Source organism: Rhincodon typus, chromosome 18, assembly GCF_021869965.1.
Source record: "Rhincodon typus isolate 14 chromosome 18, sRhiTyp1.1, whole genome shotgun sequence".
In the NCBI taxonomy this organism is placed as follows: domain Eukaryota; kingdom Metazoa; phylum Chordata; class Chondrichthyes; order Orectolobiformes; family Rhincodontidae; genus Rhincodon; species Rhincodon typus.
Window position 1 is genome coordinate 43,378,906 of NC_063349.1, and position 16,409 is coordinate 43,395,314.

The 16,409-nt window shown below is 45.0% G+C and overlaps 1 protein-coding gene across 1 annotated transcript in view; it reads right to left on the reverse strand.

Moving 5' to 3' along the window:
• LOC109925034 (synaptotagmin-10-like) overlaps positions 1 to 16,409 on the reverse strand; it is an 82,264-nt gene that overhangs the window by 28,144 nt on the left and 37,711 nt on the right. Inside the window, exons 2-5 of the mRNA XM_048607934.1 lie at positions 11,996 to 12,362; positions 6,292 to 6,850; positions 1,479 to 1,599; positions 502 to 575 (exon numbers count right to left, since the gene is read on the reverse strand). Of these exons, the coding sequence (XP_048463891.1) occupies positions 502 to 575; positions 1,479 to 1,599; positions 6,292 to 6,850; positions 11,996 to 12,362 (1,121 nt within the window). The remainder of the gene's footprint in view (positions 1 to 501; positions 576 to 1,478; positions 1,600 to 6,291; positions 6,851 to 11,995; positions 12,363 to 16,409) is intronic.

Sequence of the window (16,409 nt, forward strand, 5' to 3'; positions counted from 1 at the left end):
CCGAAACGTCAGCCTTTCTGCTCCTATGATGCTACTTGACCTGCTGTGTTCATCCAGCCCTGCACCTTGTTCTCTCGGATTCTCCAGCATCTGCAGTTCCTACTATCTCTGATTCAGTATACAGACTCAATCTGGTCATTTTATATGTCCACCAAACAATCTCAATGTGTAGAGAAAATTGTGTAAAAGCAATCCTGTTTTTTTTAAATTTCTAATCTCGCACAGGCTTTTCATGGGAGAAATCCTATTCTTTGATGGAAAGAGGGGATGTTGTGATATTGTATGTGCCTAAGATCAGATAAACCCATGCCTTTAACAGAGTGATATCAATGCAGCATTATGCCAAGTGATATTCTTGCATTAAAGTATGAACTCCACCTTGAATAGAGACTCATTTTATTAGTAATCCATCAGGTAAATTGAAAAACCAGTAATAGTTGGAAATGAATGTTTTGGGCAGAGTGGAGCTTTGTTTTGAAGTGTACAAGAAATAACACATACTGGCCTGACAGCCGCCAGTTTTACTTGTTTCTCCTTCCGCATAGTCACCCAGCTTATGCCCAGACTCCGAATATCTGTGATAAAGTCACACTGTGTTTAGTTGCTCAAAAATAAATCTTCTGATACTTGTTCTCAGTGAGAACCCAGTCTCAGCGCTTCAGGTTATGAGAGCTAACATAATACTAAAAGCCCCAAAATACATCAAAACTGACTTGATTGCTCTGCAGAGAGACAACATGGATCCGATGGGCTGAATGTTATTTCTGTAACGGGAATAATGACTCTCTGGACTCACAGCACCAGTGACATGGGTTTGATTCCACCCTTGGGTGATGGTCTGTGTGGAGTTTGCACATTCTCCTCGTATCTGCTTGGGTTTCCTCCGGGTGCTCCGGTTTCCTCCCACAGTCCAAAGATGCGTAGGTTAGGTGGATTGGCCATGCTAAATTGCCCATAGTGTTCAAGGATGTGTAGATTAGGTGGGTTATAGGAGGATGGGTCTGGGTGGGATGCTCCCGAGGGTCAGTGTGGACATGTTGGGCCGAAGGGCCTGTTTCCACGCTGTAGGGATTCTTTGATATCTATGATCTAGACTTTGGGAACAAAAACAGAAGTTGCTGGAAAAACTCAGCAGGTCTGGCAGCATCTGTGAACAACAAAAAAAATCAGAGTTAACGTTCGGGTCCGGTGAACCTTCCTCAGAACCGGCTAGACTTTGAGAGTTCATCCAGCACCGTCTCTGCCAGGGGTGGCTGCCCAAACTACATAGCAGGAAGAGCTAACGCAGTGCGGAGCTGGAGGAGCTAACGCAGTGTGGAGCTGGAGGAACACAGCAGGCCAGGCAGCAGCTGAGGAGCAGGAAGGTTGATGTTTGCGGGAAAGCAGCGGGGAGGCCACTTGTGGATGTTTGGCTGGAGTAGAGACATTGGGAGGGGGGTGGGACATTCAGAGGCTGACAGCTCTTCCCCCAGACATACCAGAGAATCCTGTGATGTCCATGGCTTTAAGATTCCTGCATTTGATGACGGTCAGTGTCATTCGACCAGCTGTTGGAAGGTAGCAAAGAGAAAACATAATCTCCCCTAAATCCACGCTTTCCTGTCACAAGAAAAAAAAAGAACATTTAAAGTTACACTTTTAACATCGCAAAAGCATTTACATTTTAGTCCCTTCAAGAGGAACTCACCTCAAATCAATGATTTGAGATTGAGAACAGAATTATGCAACAAAGAGTGTTTGCCTGCCTCATCATGCTGACTGTCTTAAAACCTAAAACAAATACAGAATATTGTGAATACCAGAAATGTGAGTTCATTAGAAAATTGCAGGAAATACCCCACAGGTTTGGCAGGAAAAAAATCAAAGGGTTCAATGTTGCATTTCTTGGCAAGGTGAGAGCCAGAATATAAACTAAGGGCTCAACTTACTCCTGCCCACAACTGTTTCTGTATGTCCAATCAATGCCTGATTAAGGTCAATTAGTTTGACCGTTTGTGCAGGGAAGTGGTGGCCTAGTGGGATTATTGCTAGACAATTAATCCAGAAATTTAGCGATGTTCTGGGGACCCAGGTTCTAATCTTGCCATGGCAGATGGTGGAATTTGAATCCAATAAAAATCTGGAATTAAAGGTCTAAATGATTACCATGAAACAACTGGCAGTTATTGGAAAAAAAACCATCTGGTTCACTAATGTCTTTTAGGGAAGGAAATAAGCTATATTTACCTGGTCTGGCCTGTAAATGACTCCAGACCCACAGCAATGTGGTTTACTCTTAACTGCTGTCTGGGCAATTAGGAATGGACGATAAATGCTGGCCTAGCCAGAGATGTCTACATTCCTTGAGTGGAAGCTGCTCATCAACACCCCCTCCTTTCCAGTTAGCCCTGCAGGCTGGTAGAATTGATTGGGAGTAGTGACTGCCACTTGCACGTTGCTTTCCAAGCCACTCATCATCCTGACTTGAAACTATATTGTTGTCTCTCCAGCGTCGCTGGGTCCAAAACCTAACAGCACTATAGATAGGCAGCACGGTGGCTCAGTGGTTAGCACTGCTGCCTCACAGCACCAGGGACATGGGTTCAATTCCACCCTTAGGCAACTGTCTGTGTGGTATTTGCACATTCTCCCCATGTCTGCATGGGTTTGCTCCGGTTTCCTCCTACAGTCCAAAGATGTGCAGGGTAGGTGGACTGGCTGTGCTAAATTGCCCATAGTGTTCAGGGGTGTGTAGATTAGGTGTGTTAGTCATGGGAAATGCAGAGTAATGGGGAAAAGGTAGGAGAGATGCTCTTTGTTGGCGGGGGGGGGGGGGGGGTGTGGACTTGTTGGGCTGAATGGCCTGTATCCACACTGTAGGGATTGTATAATAATTCTACATGGATTGCAGTGGTTCGAGAATACAGCTCACCACCACCTTCTCAAGGGCAATTAGGGATGGGCAATAAATGTTGCCCACCCAGTTGCCCATTCTATGAGTAAATAAAAAAAGGGCAGGAAGATAATGTGGCAGACAGATAACATCAGAAATAGGAAGTCAGTCACAGCTTTTCTCAAATGGAAGACGGAGAGTAGCACAGATATTGCAGCTGCTCCCGAGATTTAGGCTTATTTCTAGATTTCTTACAATCATTCCATTTCAGTCATATAAGATTCTTATTCTGATTCATTTTTAGTTGTTTTATGGTATAAGTACATGAATAATAAAGGTTTGGAGGGATTTGAGCCAAACCCAGACAGGTGAGACTAGTTTGGTTTGGGATTATGAACAAAAACAATGCATGCTGGAAAAGCTCAGCAGGTCTGGCAGCATCTGTGGAGGAGAAAACAGAGTTAATGTTTTGGGTCCGGTGACCCTTCCTCAGAACCGATGGTGGCTGGGAAAACATCAGTTTATATGCAGAAAATAGGGAGGTGGGTGGGATAGGGAGTAAATGATAGGATAGAGCCCAAAGAGAGAGAAAGACAGTTGGACAGACAACGGAGTTGCTAACGATCAGGCTGGGAGGGTGAGTAGTTGTTAATGGGGACTGTTAGTGACTAACAACAGGGAGTGTGTAGTGGCAGGCTGGGGTAACAAGGCCTGGTGTGTGGGGTGGGGTGCTGGGACATGGGAGAGTTTAGGCCCTAAAATTATTGAACTCAATATTGAGTCCGGAGGGCTGTAGGATCCCCAAGCGGAAAATGAGGTGTTGTTCTTCCAGCTTGTGTTGGGCTTCACTGGAACACTGTAGCAAGCCAGAGACCGAGACGTTGGCCAGGGAGCAGGGTGGTGCATTGAAGTGGCAGGCAACAGGTAGTTCAGGGTCTTTTTTACGAGCAGAACATAGATGTTCTGAGAAACGGTTGCCAAGTCTACGCTTCGTTTCCCCAATGTAGCGACCACCACATTGTGAGCAGCGAATGCAGTAGACTAGATTCTGGGAAGTGCAGGTGAAGTGTTGCTTCACCTGGAAGGTATGTTTGGGCCCTTGGATACTGGGGAGGGAGGAGGTAAATGGGCAGGTGTTGCACCTTCGCCGGTTACAGGGGAAGGTGCCGTAGGGCTGTGGGGAGGTGTTGGGGGTGAAGGAAGTGTGGACCAGGGTGTCCCGGAGGGAAAAGTCCCTGCGGAAGGCAGACAAGGGAGGGGAGGGGAATGTGTGTCTGGTGGTGGCATCTTGCTGGAGGTGGTGGAAATGGCGTCTGATGATCTTCTGGATGTGGTGCTGGTGGGATGGTAGGTGAGGATAAGGGGAACCCTATCGCTGTTGCAGGAGGGAAGGGAAGGGGTGAGGGCAGAAGTGCGGGAGATGGGTTGGACCCCATTGAGGGCCCTGTCGACAACGGAGCTGGGGAATCCTCGGTTGAGGAACAATGTGGACATTTCGGAGGCTCCCTTGTCGAAGTTGGCCTCATCTGAACATATGCGACGGAGACAGAGGAACTGAGAGAACAGGATGGAGTCTTTACAGGAAGTCAGGTGTGAGGATGTATAGTCCAGGTTAGTGGGTTTGTAATGGAAAGGTGAAGCAACACTTCACCTGCACTTCCCAGAATCTAGTCTACTGCATTCGCTGCTCACAATGTGGTCTTCCTCTACATTGGGGAAATGAAGCGTAGACTTGGCGACCGCTTCGCAGAACATCTACGTTCGGCTCGCAAAAAAGACCCTGAACTACCATTTCTGAAGAAGGGTCTAGGCCCGAAACGTCAGCCTTCCTGCTCCTCTGATGCTGCTTGGCCTGCTGTGTTCATCCAGCTCTACACCTTGTTATCTCAGATTCTCCAGTATCTGCAGTTCCTACTATCCCTGAACTACCTGTTGCGTGCCACTTCAATGCACCACCCTGCTCTCTGGCCAACATCTGTGTCTCCGGCTTGCTACAGTGTTCCAGTGAAGCCCAACGCAAGCTGGAGGAACAACACCTCATTTTCCGCTTGGGGCCCCTACAGCCCTCCGGACTCAATATTGAGTTCAATAATTTTAGGGCCTAAACTCTTCCATGTCCCAGCCCCCCACCCCACACACCAGGCCTTGTTACCACATAGCCTGCCACTACACACCCCCTGTTGTTAGTCACGAACAGTCCCCATTAACAACTATTCACCCTCCCAGCCTGATCGTTAGCAACTCCTTTGTCTGTCCAACTGTCTTTCTCTCTCTTTGGGCTCTATCCCATCGTTTACTCCCTACCCCACACATCTCCCTATTTTCTACATATAAACTGACGTTTTCCCAGCCACCATCAATTCTGAGGAAGGGTCACCAGACCCGAAACGTTAACTCTGTTTTCTCTTCCACAGATGCTGCCAGACCTGCTGAGCTTTTCCAGCAACTTTGTTTTTGTTTCTGTTTCTGTTTTTGTTCCTGATTTACAGCATCCGCAGTTCTTTTGGTATTTTTTTGGTTTAGGATTATGGTCAGCATGGACTAGTTTCTCCAAAGGGTCTGTTTCCATGCTGTATGACTCTATAACTAGAAATTGTAGAGGGCCTTCATTCCCAGCATTAGCTCTTCATTGAAAGTTCAATTTAAAAATAATTCTAAAACTGTCATTAAAAAAAAAGTCACCTTGCCCGACAGCATCTGCTGCTGTAACGAGCCATGGTCCTGGGAGCATTTTCTTCCATCCTTGTGCCTTGTTATGGCTACCAAAAAAATCATCCCTGAATCTTTTCTCATATGATACCCCAAAAATAAATCTGGTGGGCAACAAAAACAAAAATTTCAAAACAGTAGCCCACCCGAACTTGTAACATGAAATCCAGGCCAGAGTTAGTTTTGAATCAAATGTGACTCTTCAGAAGAAGTCAGCTTTGATTTCCTTTTCCTTTGTCTCCTTACACATCAGCGTGGCTCAACCTTCTAGGTATTTCCAGAACTTTCGGTTATCCTTAAAAGCACTCATCTTAATAGCTCCTTAAGATACCCACCGCTACTCAGAACTTTGTGATTTGTCACTATATTAGTGATTGAGGGATGGATATTACTTCCAGAACTTAATGCCACGCAATGTTCTATATACATTTGAGTGGTACGATGTTCAACATTTCCCACAAAAGAGATTGGGGTAAAACTCAACTCAGGCAGCAAAACAAGCTAAGATCATCCTACTTATGAAATGGTTAAAGATCTACCTCAGTGTCAATGTTGTACTCCCATTATTTGGAAACTATATTTATCAGGCCTACTCAAATCCAGTTTACAACCTTCGGCTTAAGAAGCTAGCAATTTACCAAGGCAGGGGATATTTGGCACCTGGGAACATTGCAAAAGCAGCCGAAATTTCTGGCAGCAATCAAACTCACAGTCTTGACACAGATGATGTCCCTCCAGATGGTGTCTTCCTTCGGAGGTTCCAGCAACTCGAACAGGTTATCCACAATTACCTCCCCAATCATGTCGTGTCTCGAAAATCGGTCAAAGTCATAAACGCTGAAATGCAGCTTCCTGTTGCTGAGCTGGTCCAGGGGCACTGGGAACTGAAAGGTTTCATTAAAGATGGGATTGAGTGTCTTTCTGTGAACTCGAGTCTGGAATTTCTTTTTCCGATCTGGAAGCAGGTAAATTTTAACATAAGGGTCTGAGGTTCCGGAAAAGTCTTTTGCTGGCAAGTCCAAGCATTTCAGAATGGTTACGATCAAATGCTGATTCTCGTAATCGTACTTAAGGGTAAGGTTCAATTTTCCACTCGTTTTCACATCCTCTTGCTCACCATCCTGAGAGTCGACAGACTTCTGTTTATAGAGCTCCGGTTTAATGCGTCCAATACTGGTGGTTGTCTCTCCTCTCTGCAAGCTATCCATACTGAAATCAACACTTGAAACATGCATTTGTCTTGGTAAGTGCCTTTTGAAGGAATTATGCCTATAAAAGGAAAATGGTCCAATCTCTTAAATATCACTGCACTATTACCAGTTTGGATCAAAAAAAAATTAATCGTGACTTTAAACAAAGTTTAACATTTCCTTCTTCACCCACCAGCAGAGCAGGAAGAGATCTGACATCAGTATCCAACTCACTGCTCAGAAACTGATACACTATCGATGTTCTGAAGACAGACAAATCAGCTACAGCACTTTTCATGACCTACATTGCAAAGTGCTCTTCAGCCATTGAATTACTTTTACAGTGCATTCATTGTTCCAATATAGGAAATGTGCCCATTAATTTGCCAAAGGCTCTGCCAAAGAGCCACAGCAGAATGAAGAGATAATCTACTCCATGGCCAAGATATTAAGGAGGATTTCCCCTGCCCTTCCACAAAATAAAACACCTCACAGCGTTGGGGGAGTGATGGTTTAACATCTCAAAAACACCACCTCCGTACAGCATCAGACTGTCAGCTTAAAAAACTTTCATACCCAAAGCTCTGGAGTGGAACTGGGATGAACAATCTCCTGATTAAGAGGAGAGAGTGCTAATCTTACGGAATGCTTCACTTGTTGATTGACAAAGGTTCGCTCTGTCCATCCTGACAGTCTCTTGATAAAACAGTGTCAGAGTAATTGATTCATTTCAGTGATCGATCTATGTCAATTGGGTGAGATTATTCTTTACAACATTATCTGCCTAGGATTCAGCCTAATGAACAGGCTTGGCTTGCAGTTAGGCAGAGCAGACTGGAGAGGTGTCTGTGGGAACAGGCAGGGAGGCTGCGGGCACAGGTTTGTGCGGGAACAGGCAGGGAGGCTGTGGGAATGGTAGCTAAGTTCCAGCCAACAGTAGAACTTGAGGATGGGTGTGATCTATATATGGAGAGATGGCTGTTGGAACTTTTAGAGTGAAGATGTCCTGATCCTCTTGGCCTACTGCCAGTGCTGTAAAGGCTGTGTGAACCTGTCCTCAGCTCCATACAGTTGCCAAGTTTTCTGAAGGCTGAGAACTATTGTCTCTGGCCACTGTAAAGCTGTGTATAAAGCAGCCCGGATTGGGTCAGTACCTGCTCCTCATGCTGCCTCCAAAAAGTTATCCGTCAAGTGAGTGGGTTTGGGTTGATTTTAATACCTCACCTGACCCTGCCTGGGAGAGTTTTGAGTCAGCTGTTTGTTTCTCTGGGTTAGTTTTATAATTTCTCTCCCTCAAGAGTAGGCCATGTTCCCTGGAACTACTGTCTGAACAAAGTGAAACAACCCATCAACATTATCCACTCTTTTCACTTATTGGAAGACCCAAAAAGAAGGCTATCAAAGGATTTTTTGTAGATAAAGTGATACAGAACAATGCTGTGCCTTTGAAAGATTGAAATTAATAATATTACAGCATCTATCATAAGTGAAATAACACGTGACACATGTGACATTACATAGCTCATCCAGAACTAAACTGAAGATTGAATTGATTTACTGCTTTAATGCCATGACTTGGCCCACTATGGATCGCCAAAATCAGGCAGCACTCCTGTATCAAGCTCGACCATCGTACCCCCTCCCCTCCATGAGTCATCAGTCTCAGGCATCACCCTCTCCAATCCCTGGTCCCCAGGGGCCTGCAGACTCATTAGCTTCTGCCACTCCATAGTCTTCAAGTCATGACCCTCAGACACATTCCTTTTCAGACCATGATCCAACTCCCTCTTGAAATCCTCAGTTGAAGTTGCCGCCATCTTGCTATCAGATGGAGAATTCTACTTCATAACCACTCATTCCACAAGCCAACTTTCCTTCCTATCATCACTGCCAACTGCTCTCAATGTAATCCATCCCATTCTTGAACTTTCGATAGGAACAGCTTCTCTCTATCTGCTCTGCAGACCCTTCCTGATTTTGACCATCTCTATCAAACCACCTCTCAATTTTACATAGTGAAAACAAAATGCTGTGGATGCTGGAGATCAGCAATAAAAATACAGAAATCGCTGGAGAGACTCAGCTAACCTGGCAGCAGCTATGGATAGAGTTAACCTTCTCTCAGCCTTCCCTTCTCCAGGGAAAACAGCTTTAATTTCTCCAATCTGTCCGCATAACTGAAGTTCCTCAGGCCTGGAATCTTCCTTGTGAATCTTTACTATACTTTCTCCAGTGCCTTCACCACCTTCCTAAAGTGTAACCCTCACAACTGCACATAATCCTCAAGCTGAGGCCATACCAGTGTTTTATACAGGTTTAACACAACTTCCTTGCTCTTGTACTGGATGTCCCTACTGAAAAGCTCAGAACGTTATACATTTTTTTTACTGGTCTCCCAACCCGTCCTACCATCTTCGATCCACATAAAGACCCAAGTCCTTCTGCTCCTACACCCTGTCAACAATTGTACTCATCATTCCTCCCTGTTGTTTCTACCAAATCACTTCAAACTTCTTAAAACTAAATTTCATCCTTCACTTGTCCAACACTTCTATTAACTTTTGAAATTCTAAACTACCCTCCCAGTTCACAATATTTACGAGTATTGTGTGTCACCCATTGTGCCCTAGACACCCAGCTATCACTGTACATCAGAAAGAGCAGGGGTCCTGTTGCGGATTCCTGGGGATGTCGGCTACAAACTTTCCTCCAATCTGAAAAACACCCATTAATCATGACTCTCTGTTTCCTATCAATCTGCCAACTGTGCATCCAGTTGCTAATGTCCTTTTATTCCATGAGCACTAACCTTGTTTAATCTTCCTTTATTGTCAATCTAGGCAGCATGCCATCCCCACTGCAGTGAAATGGCTCTCCTCCATATCTGTCCCATTTTTCACATTGCTGCTCTCACCTCTTCCTCTCCATCTCAGAGCTACAATAGGGTTCCCCTCGTCCTTATCTCCATAAGGAATGGATTATCCTTCAGACCTAGTCTGGTATGACACCTCCCCTCCCTTCCCAACATTCTGAAGGGATATTTCCTCCAGAATGTCCTGTCTACCTCTTCCTCTCCCCATGACACCTTCTGAAATAAGCACAGCAGATGCTCTCTCAGACCTTTCACCTCCTCTTGCTCTCACCATGATGGGCCCCAAACTCTCCCTACAGGTGAAGAAACAATTTATTTTACTTCCCTCAATATTCAAGTTTGATGTTTACAACCTAATCTCCATTGGGAAAAGCCAAGCATAGATTGGCCAACCGCGTTACAGAACAACACTTCCTTTTTGCGTAGAACCAAGTTATCTGATGGCTTCTCATCTTAGTCTGCCATTTCACATAGCCACTGTCCTCTCAGTTTTAGCCTCCTGCAATATTCAAACGAATATATTTCAACACCAACTCAAGAACCAGCAACTCATCTTTCAATGAGGCATTTTCCAGTTTCAAAGGTAAATTTAACATTTTCAGATCATAACCTCGGTCCATTTATTCAGACAGCAGTTGTTCATGGTGTTTCTACTGTTACCGTAACACTCCATCTCCACTCAACTTTTGTTTGTTCCCTTGTCACACCAGTGTTATCAACACTATAACAACATAGGAGCAGAAGTAGGCCATTCAGCCCATCACGTCTGTTCTGACATTCAATGAAATTCAATGTGGCTGATCTGAAAATCCTCAACTCCAATCTCCTATCTTTTCCCCATAACCTTTGTCTTGCTTACTAATTATCTCAGCTTTGATAAGCCTGAGGTATTCCAGATCTGGACTGAATAGTATTGTTCCACTTGGGAACCTGCAACCTCTGGGACTCAACATTGAGTTCAATAAGTTTAGAGCCTGATTCCATCCTTGTGATTTTTTACCCACCCCACACCTAGTCCTGTTATGATATGGGTTGCTTTAGGCACAGCCACCCATTTGCACGTAGACAAAAGCCCATTATCACACTGTATGGGTCGCATTCAGCACAGCTAACACATTTTCTCAGTCTGAGCTCTTTATTATTAACAATTAAGGTTTTCTTCTGTCCTGGCCTGCTATCCATCATTACCATCTTTGCCTACCCCTTTGATATCTCTCTCTGGTTTCCATCTCCATCCCTCATATCTGCTGACCTCTCCCATTCTCCTCCCACCTGCCTTCCCCACTTCAGCAGAAATACCACTTTTTCCTTGCTAGTAACAGTTCTGATGTCACCAGAGTCGAAATATTAACTCTGCTTTCTTCCCAAAGATACTGCCAGGCCTCATACAGAATCATACAAGCAGGCCATTCAGCCCATCAAGTCCACACCAACGCTTTGGAAAGTATCCCACCCAGGCCCACCCCCCTACCCTGTATTTCCCATGGCTAACCCACCTAGCCAGCACATCCCTGGGGCACTACGGGCAACTTAGCATGGCCAATCCACCTAACCTGCACATCTTTGGACCGTGGGAGGAAACCGGAGAACCCGAAGGAAACCCACACAGACACGGGGAGAATGTGCAAACTCCACACAGATAGTTGTCCAAGGCTGGAATCAAACCATGGATCCTGGTGCTGTGAGGCAGCAGTGCTACCCACTGAGCCACCGAGCCAAACTACTGAATTTTGCTAGCAGTTTCCATTTTTTGTTACAATCTCCAGCATTCACAGTTCTTTGTTTTATTTTACAGGTTACACTGGAGCTCCATTTGGAAGCATAAAGACAAGTCAAATCAGTATGTATCATTTGCCACTTTTACTGGTGTTTCCCTTCTGGGCATGCTAATCCCCCTGCTCTCTCTGCAGACATTGCCAGACCAGACCAATTTTCCTATTGCCTTCATTGCTCAGACACTCGGCCAGTTAAGCTAAACACTATGGGGAAGCGATGGCCCAGTGGTATTATCGCAGAACTGTTAACCCCGTGCAATGGGGACCCAGGTTTGAATCCTGCCATGGCAGATGGTTAAATTTGGATTCAATAAGACAGTAATCCAGAATTATGAGTCTATTAATCAATCGATTGTCGGACAAACCCAACTGTTTCACTAATGCCCTTTAGGGAAGGAAATTGCTATCCTTACTTGGTCTGGCCTGCATGTGACTCCAGACCTACAGCAATGTGGTTGACACTGAACTGCCCTCTGGGCAATAAATGCTGGCTCATCCCATGAATGAATAAAGAGGAAAACAAAATTTGTATGTCTCCTGCTGACCACGAACCAATCCCGCTTGGCTTGGTACTAACCTGGAGGAGGTTGTTGGTTCAGTGGTCTGACGTTGCACACGTGTGTGTTTGAGGAGATGCTCCTTGAGAGCTGCTTGGACCTCAGCAGGTATATCGGGAGAGGTCTGGCTGATCTTCATGGCGGTCGCCAGTAGCGTGACTGAATTCTTCCCGTTCTCTTTAATTTCCTTAATCTCCTTTTTCTCTGGAGTTTCCACAGCCTCCGGTACGTCGCTTGATGTTTGCTGAGGGACATTACTTGCGTTAGAGGTGAGATCTTTATTCCTCCAGTACGGCCAGCAAAGCTTCCAAAACACAAACAGAGACACTACCAACAGGGCAAGCCCACAGAAACAGACGACTACAGCAAGCAGACTGACCGAAATGTCTAGGGAGTGGGCAGAGAGGTGGAGTCAAGCAAACAACATGGCAGACAAACAGGGAGGAGAGAAAACAGGAAAAGATTGAGAAAGGAGCTGGTCTCAGAATACCACATCCAAATATCTTTACAACACCCTCCCTCAATAATCAGCGAAATGATCACAGCTGTAAGTATACAGAGGGGAGCAAGACCTCACATGGAAATACTGTGTAGTTTTGTTCTCCTTATCCAAGAAAGGATACAGTTGCCATCCAGGGGGTGCAATGAAGGTTCACCCAATTATTCCCTCAAATGTTAGGATTGTCTTAATTTTTTTTCCTTTGTTAACCTATTTTTCTAATCAACCTGTTGAGAGATGATATTACATGTCTCTGGAGCAGGTGGGACTTGATCCCAGGCCTCCTGGCGCAGGGGTAGGGACATTAACACTGCGCCACAAAACGGCTGCCTCTCTATGAAGAGAGATTAAGGCCCAGGTCCATATTCCTTAGAGTCTCAAAGAATAACAGGCCATCTAAAATTCTTCTAGAATTCTTGCAGGTTGTGACAAGCTGAACATAATTAGGAGTCACCTCCTGGCTGGTGAGTTTAAAACCAGGGACATTATCTCGGAATAAAAGGCAGGTCATTTCACACAGTGACTTTGTCACTCAGAGGATGGTGAAACTTTGGGAATTATCTAACCCAGAGGCTGTGAAAGCATAATCATATGAGACAGAGATCAAGAAATTTCCAGACACAAATGACGCAGAGAGATCTAAGAGTGCTGGAGAATGGCATAGAATCCCTACAGTGTGGAAACAGGCCATTTGGCCTATTCAGTCCACACCAATCCTCTGAACAGCATCCCACCTCAGATCCATTCCCTATAACCCTATATTTCCCATGACTAATCCACTTAGCCTGCACATCCATGGACACTATAGCGTGGCCAATCCATCTAACTTGCACACCTTTGGACTGTGGGAGATGACCAGAGCACCCAGAGGAAACTTACGCAGACACAGGGAGAATGTGCAAATTCCATGCTGACAGTCACCCAAGGCTGGAATCGAACCCAAGTTCCTGGCACTGTGAGGCAGCAGTGCTAACCACTGAGCCACTGCACTGCCCCATTCATAGCATTAAGACTGCTGATCAGCCATGATCTAATTGAATGGCTGCGCAGGATTGATGGGCTGGATGGACTACTCTTGCTCCTATGTCGCCATCATTTGGAATATAAAGAAATGAGATGTCAGCAGTAATGGACCAGAAACTTGGATTGCCACTTTTGGGTCTAGATACAAGGGTATCATCTCCACTTTGATCAGCACTAATGTCCTAACTTCCCAGATATTGATCTTCATTATTACACAGCATCAAAAGACAAGCTCTTCAGGGGCAAGGTGGAGCTCCATGAGTGCCCCTCAGACCCCTTGGGTAAGTGGGTCCTCAACTGAGGCCTGACGGTCAGGTTCAAGTCAGAACAGAGATCGGTTCTTGGGTCATTTTGAGTTAGCTCGGGTCAAAAATCAAGGGTCAAGCTATGGATCACAGGGTCAAGTCAAATGATGTTGGCAGAGGAAGTCCGAGGGGAAAGACTGGAATGCTGAGGAGTGGAGGATTGTGGGGTGAGACTAGGTGTGTGGTGACAATGGATGGGGAGCAAAGATCAGAATGAGATTGGGGGAGGAAGGAAGGTTGAAGTGATCTGGGGCCGGAAGTCAGAAAAGGCAACAAAAGTCAGTGAGATTAAAAAAGGTGGTGAAGTTGAGAAATACAGGTCTGATCCAGATAAATAAATCAAAGACATACTTTGTAATTGGCACACAGTCCCTAGGTTTGGAGTTTATGAGTGTAATAGTGCAGCCTTGGGGCAAATCAATGCTGGGGACACAGTCTCATGTAGGCGACAGACCCCTTTATTGATTCTGTTTGAAGAGTGCTTAAAAAAACACTTAGATTTTTCCTTTTCTAATAAATTGCTGAAAGAAGAGACATGTTGCTGAAACTTTTCATTTCACCCACATCAGGTTAAATGCAAGAATTGCCAAATTTCAAATGATCACAACAATTTATAAAATGGAAGAAACTAAAAGTGTGCTGATTAAGGTGCCTGTTAATCAGAACCCATTTTCTCCTGTAGTGATTTGACTGGTAATGTCAGTGGGCTGGTAATCCAGACTCCTTTGCTAATGTCCTGGGGCAGACAGGAGTTCAAAGCCTATGATGGCAGCTGTGAAATTCAAATTCAATACAATCTGGAATTAAAAGCTAGTCTAATGTCAACCATGCCAGAAAATCCCATCTGGTTCACCAATGTCCTTTAGGGAAGTGAATATGAAATCCTTATCTTATCTGACCTACATGTGACTCCAGACCCACAATGTGGTCAACTCTCAACTGCCCTTTGGAATGACTTAGAAAGCCAATCCATTCGAGGGTAAAAGGGATGGGGCAACAAATGCAAGCTTTGCCAGTAAAGCCCATAACCAATCATCTCAATTGCATTTACCACAGGCCAATTGCTCAGAACTCAATGCAGTCAAATTGGGGTCGGATTGTGTCTGGTGTCATGCTCTTTGCCCCAGTCCTGCAACCCTTGCTCTCAGAACTTACTTCATAATATTTACAAGGCAATAGCTTTGCTGGGATTTGCCCTCAATTGCTTCCTAAGATACAATGGAGCTGCTGTATTTTTACAGAGTTGCTGAGGTAATGGAAACATTGATTTAAGAAACATTCTATAATGCAGCTGCAAAATGTCATGTGATATTATATCATAAGACATAGGAGCAGAAATTAGGCCATTCGGCCCACTGAGTCTGCTCTGCCATTCAATCATGGCTGATACGTTTCTCAACCCCATTCTCCCGCTTTCTCCCTGTAACCCTTGATAATCAAGAACCTATCTATCGCAATCTTAAATGTACTCAATGGCCTGGCCTCCACAGCCTTCTGTGGCAGTGAATTCCATAGATTCACCACTCTCTGGCTGAAGAGGTTTCTCCTTATCTCCGTTCTAAAAGGTCTTCCCTTTACTCGAAGGCTGTGCCCTCGCGTTCTAGTCTCTCCTACCAATGGAAGCATCTTCCCAACATCCACTTTGTCCAGGCCATTCAGTATTCCGTAAGTTTCAATTAGATCCCCCCTCATCCTTCTAAACTCCAATGAGTATAGTCCCAGAGTCCTCAAACATTCCTCATATGTTAAGCTTTCCATTCCTGGGACCATTCTCGTGTACCTCCTCTGAACCCGCTCCAGGGCCAGTACATCCATCCTGAGATATGGGGCCCAAAACTGCACACAGTACTCCAAATGTGGCCTGACCAGAGCCTTATGAAGCCTCAGTAGTACATCCCTGTTTTTATATTCAAGTCCTCTCAAAATAAATGCCAACATTACATTTGCCTTCCTGACTACTGACTCAACCTGCAAGTTTACCTTGAGAGAATCCTGGACTAGAACTCCCAAGTCTCTTTGCACTTCAGACTTCTGAATTTTCTCCCCATTTAGAAAACAGTCCATGCTTTTAATCTTCTTACCAAAGTGCATAACCTCACACTTTCCCACATTGTACTCCATCTGCCACTTCTTTGCCCACTCTCCTAACCTGTCCAAATCCTTCTGCAACCTCCCACCTCCTCAATACTACCTGTCCCTCCACCTATCTTTGAAGGCACTGAAGAAAAATATCTTTTTCTATGATGACGTGTACTTTGCCTCATTAGCACATCACACAGCCAAACTTAATTCTACAGTCTCCTCCCAAGTCTCTGATTATAGCCATTATAGCAAACTGCCTAGGACATAATGGAGCCACTGCAGTGGTCCTGGGATTGTCTCTTGCTGAGGCTTCCTGTGTCTCTGAAGCAAAGCACTAAGCCCCATGGTCTGCAAAAGAAAAAGGAACTCTTGCATTTACATAGAACCTTTGATAATTTAGGAACAAATTGCATCTAGCCAAAACAAGTTTTTTATAAGTGGGTGCAGTGACTGTTTTATGGGAAGCATGCAGTGGCCAATTTATGCACAGTAAACTCTCTCAAACGGCAACAGGGCAATGACTGG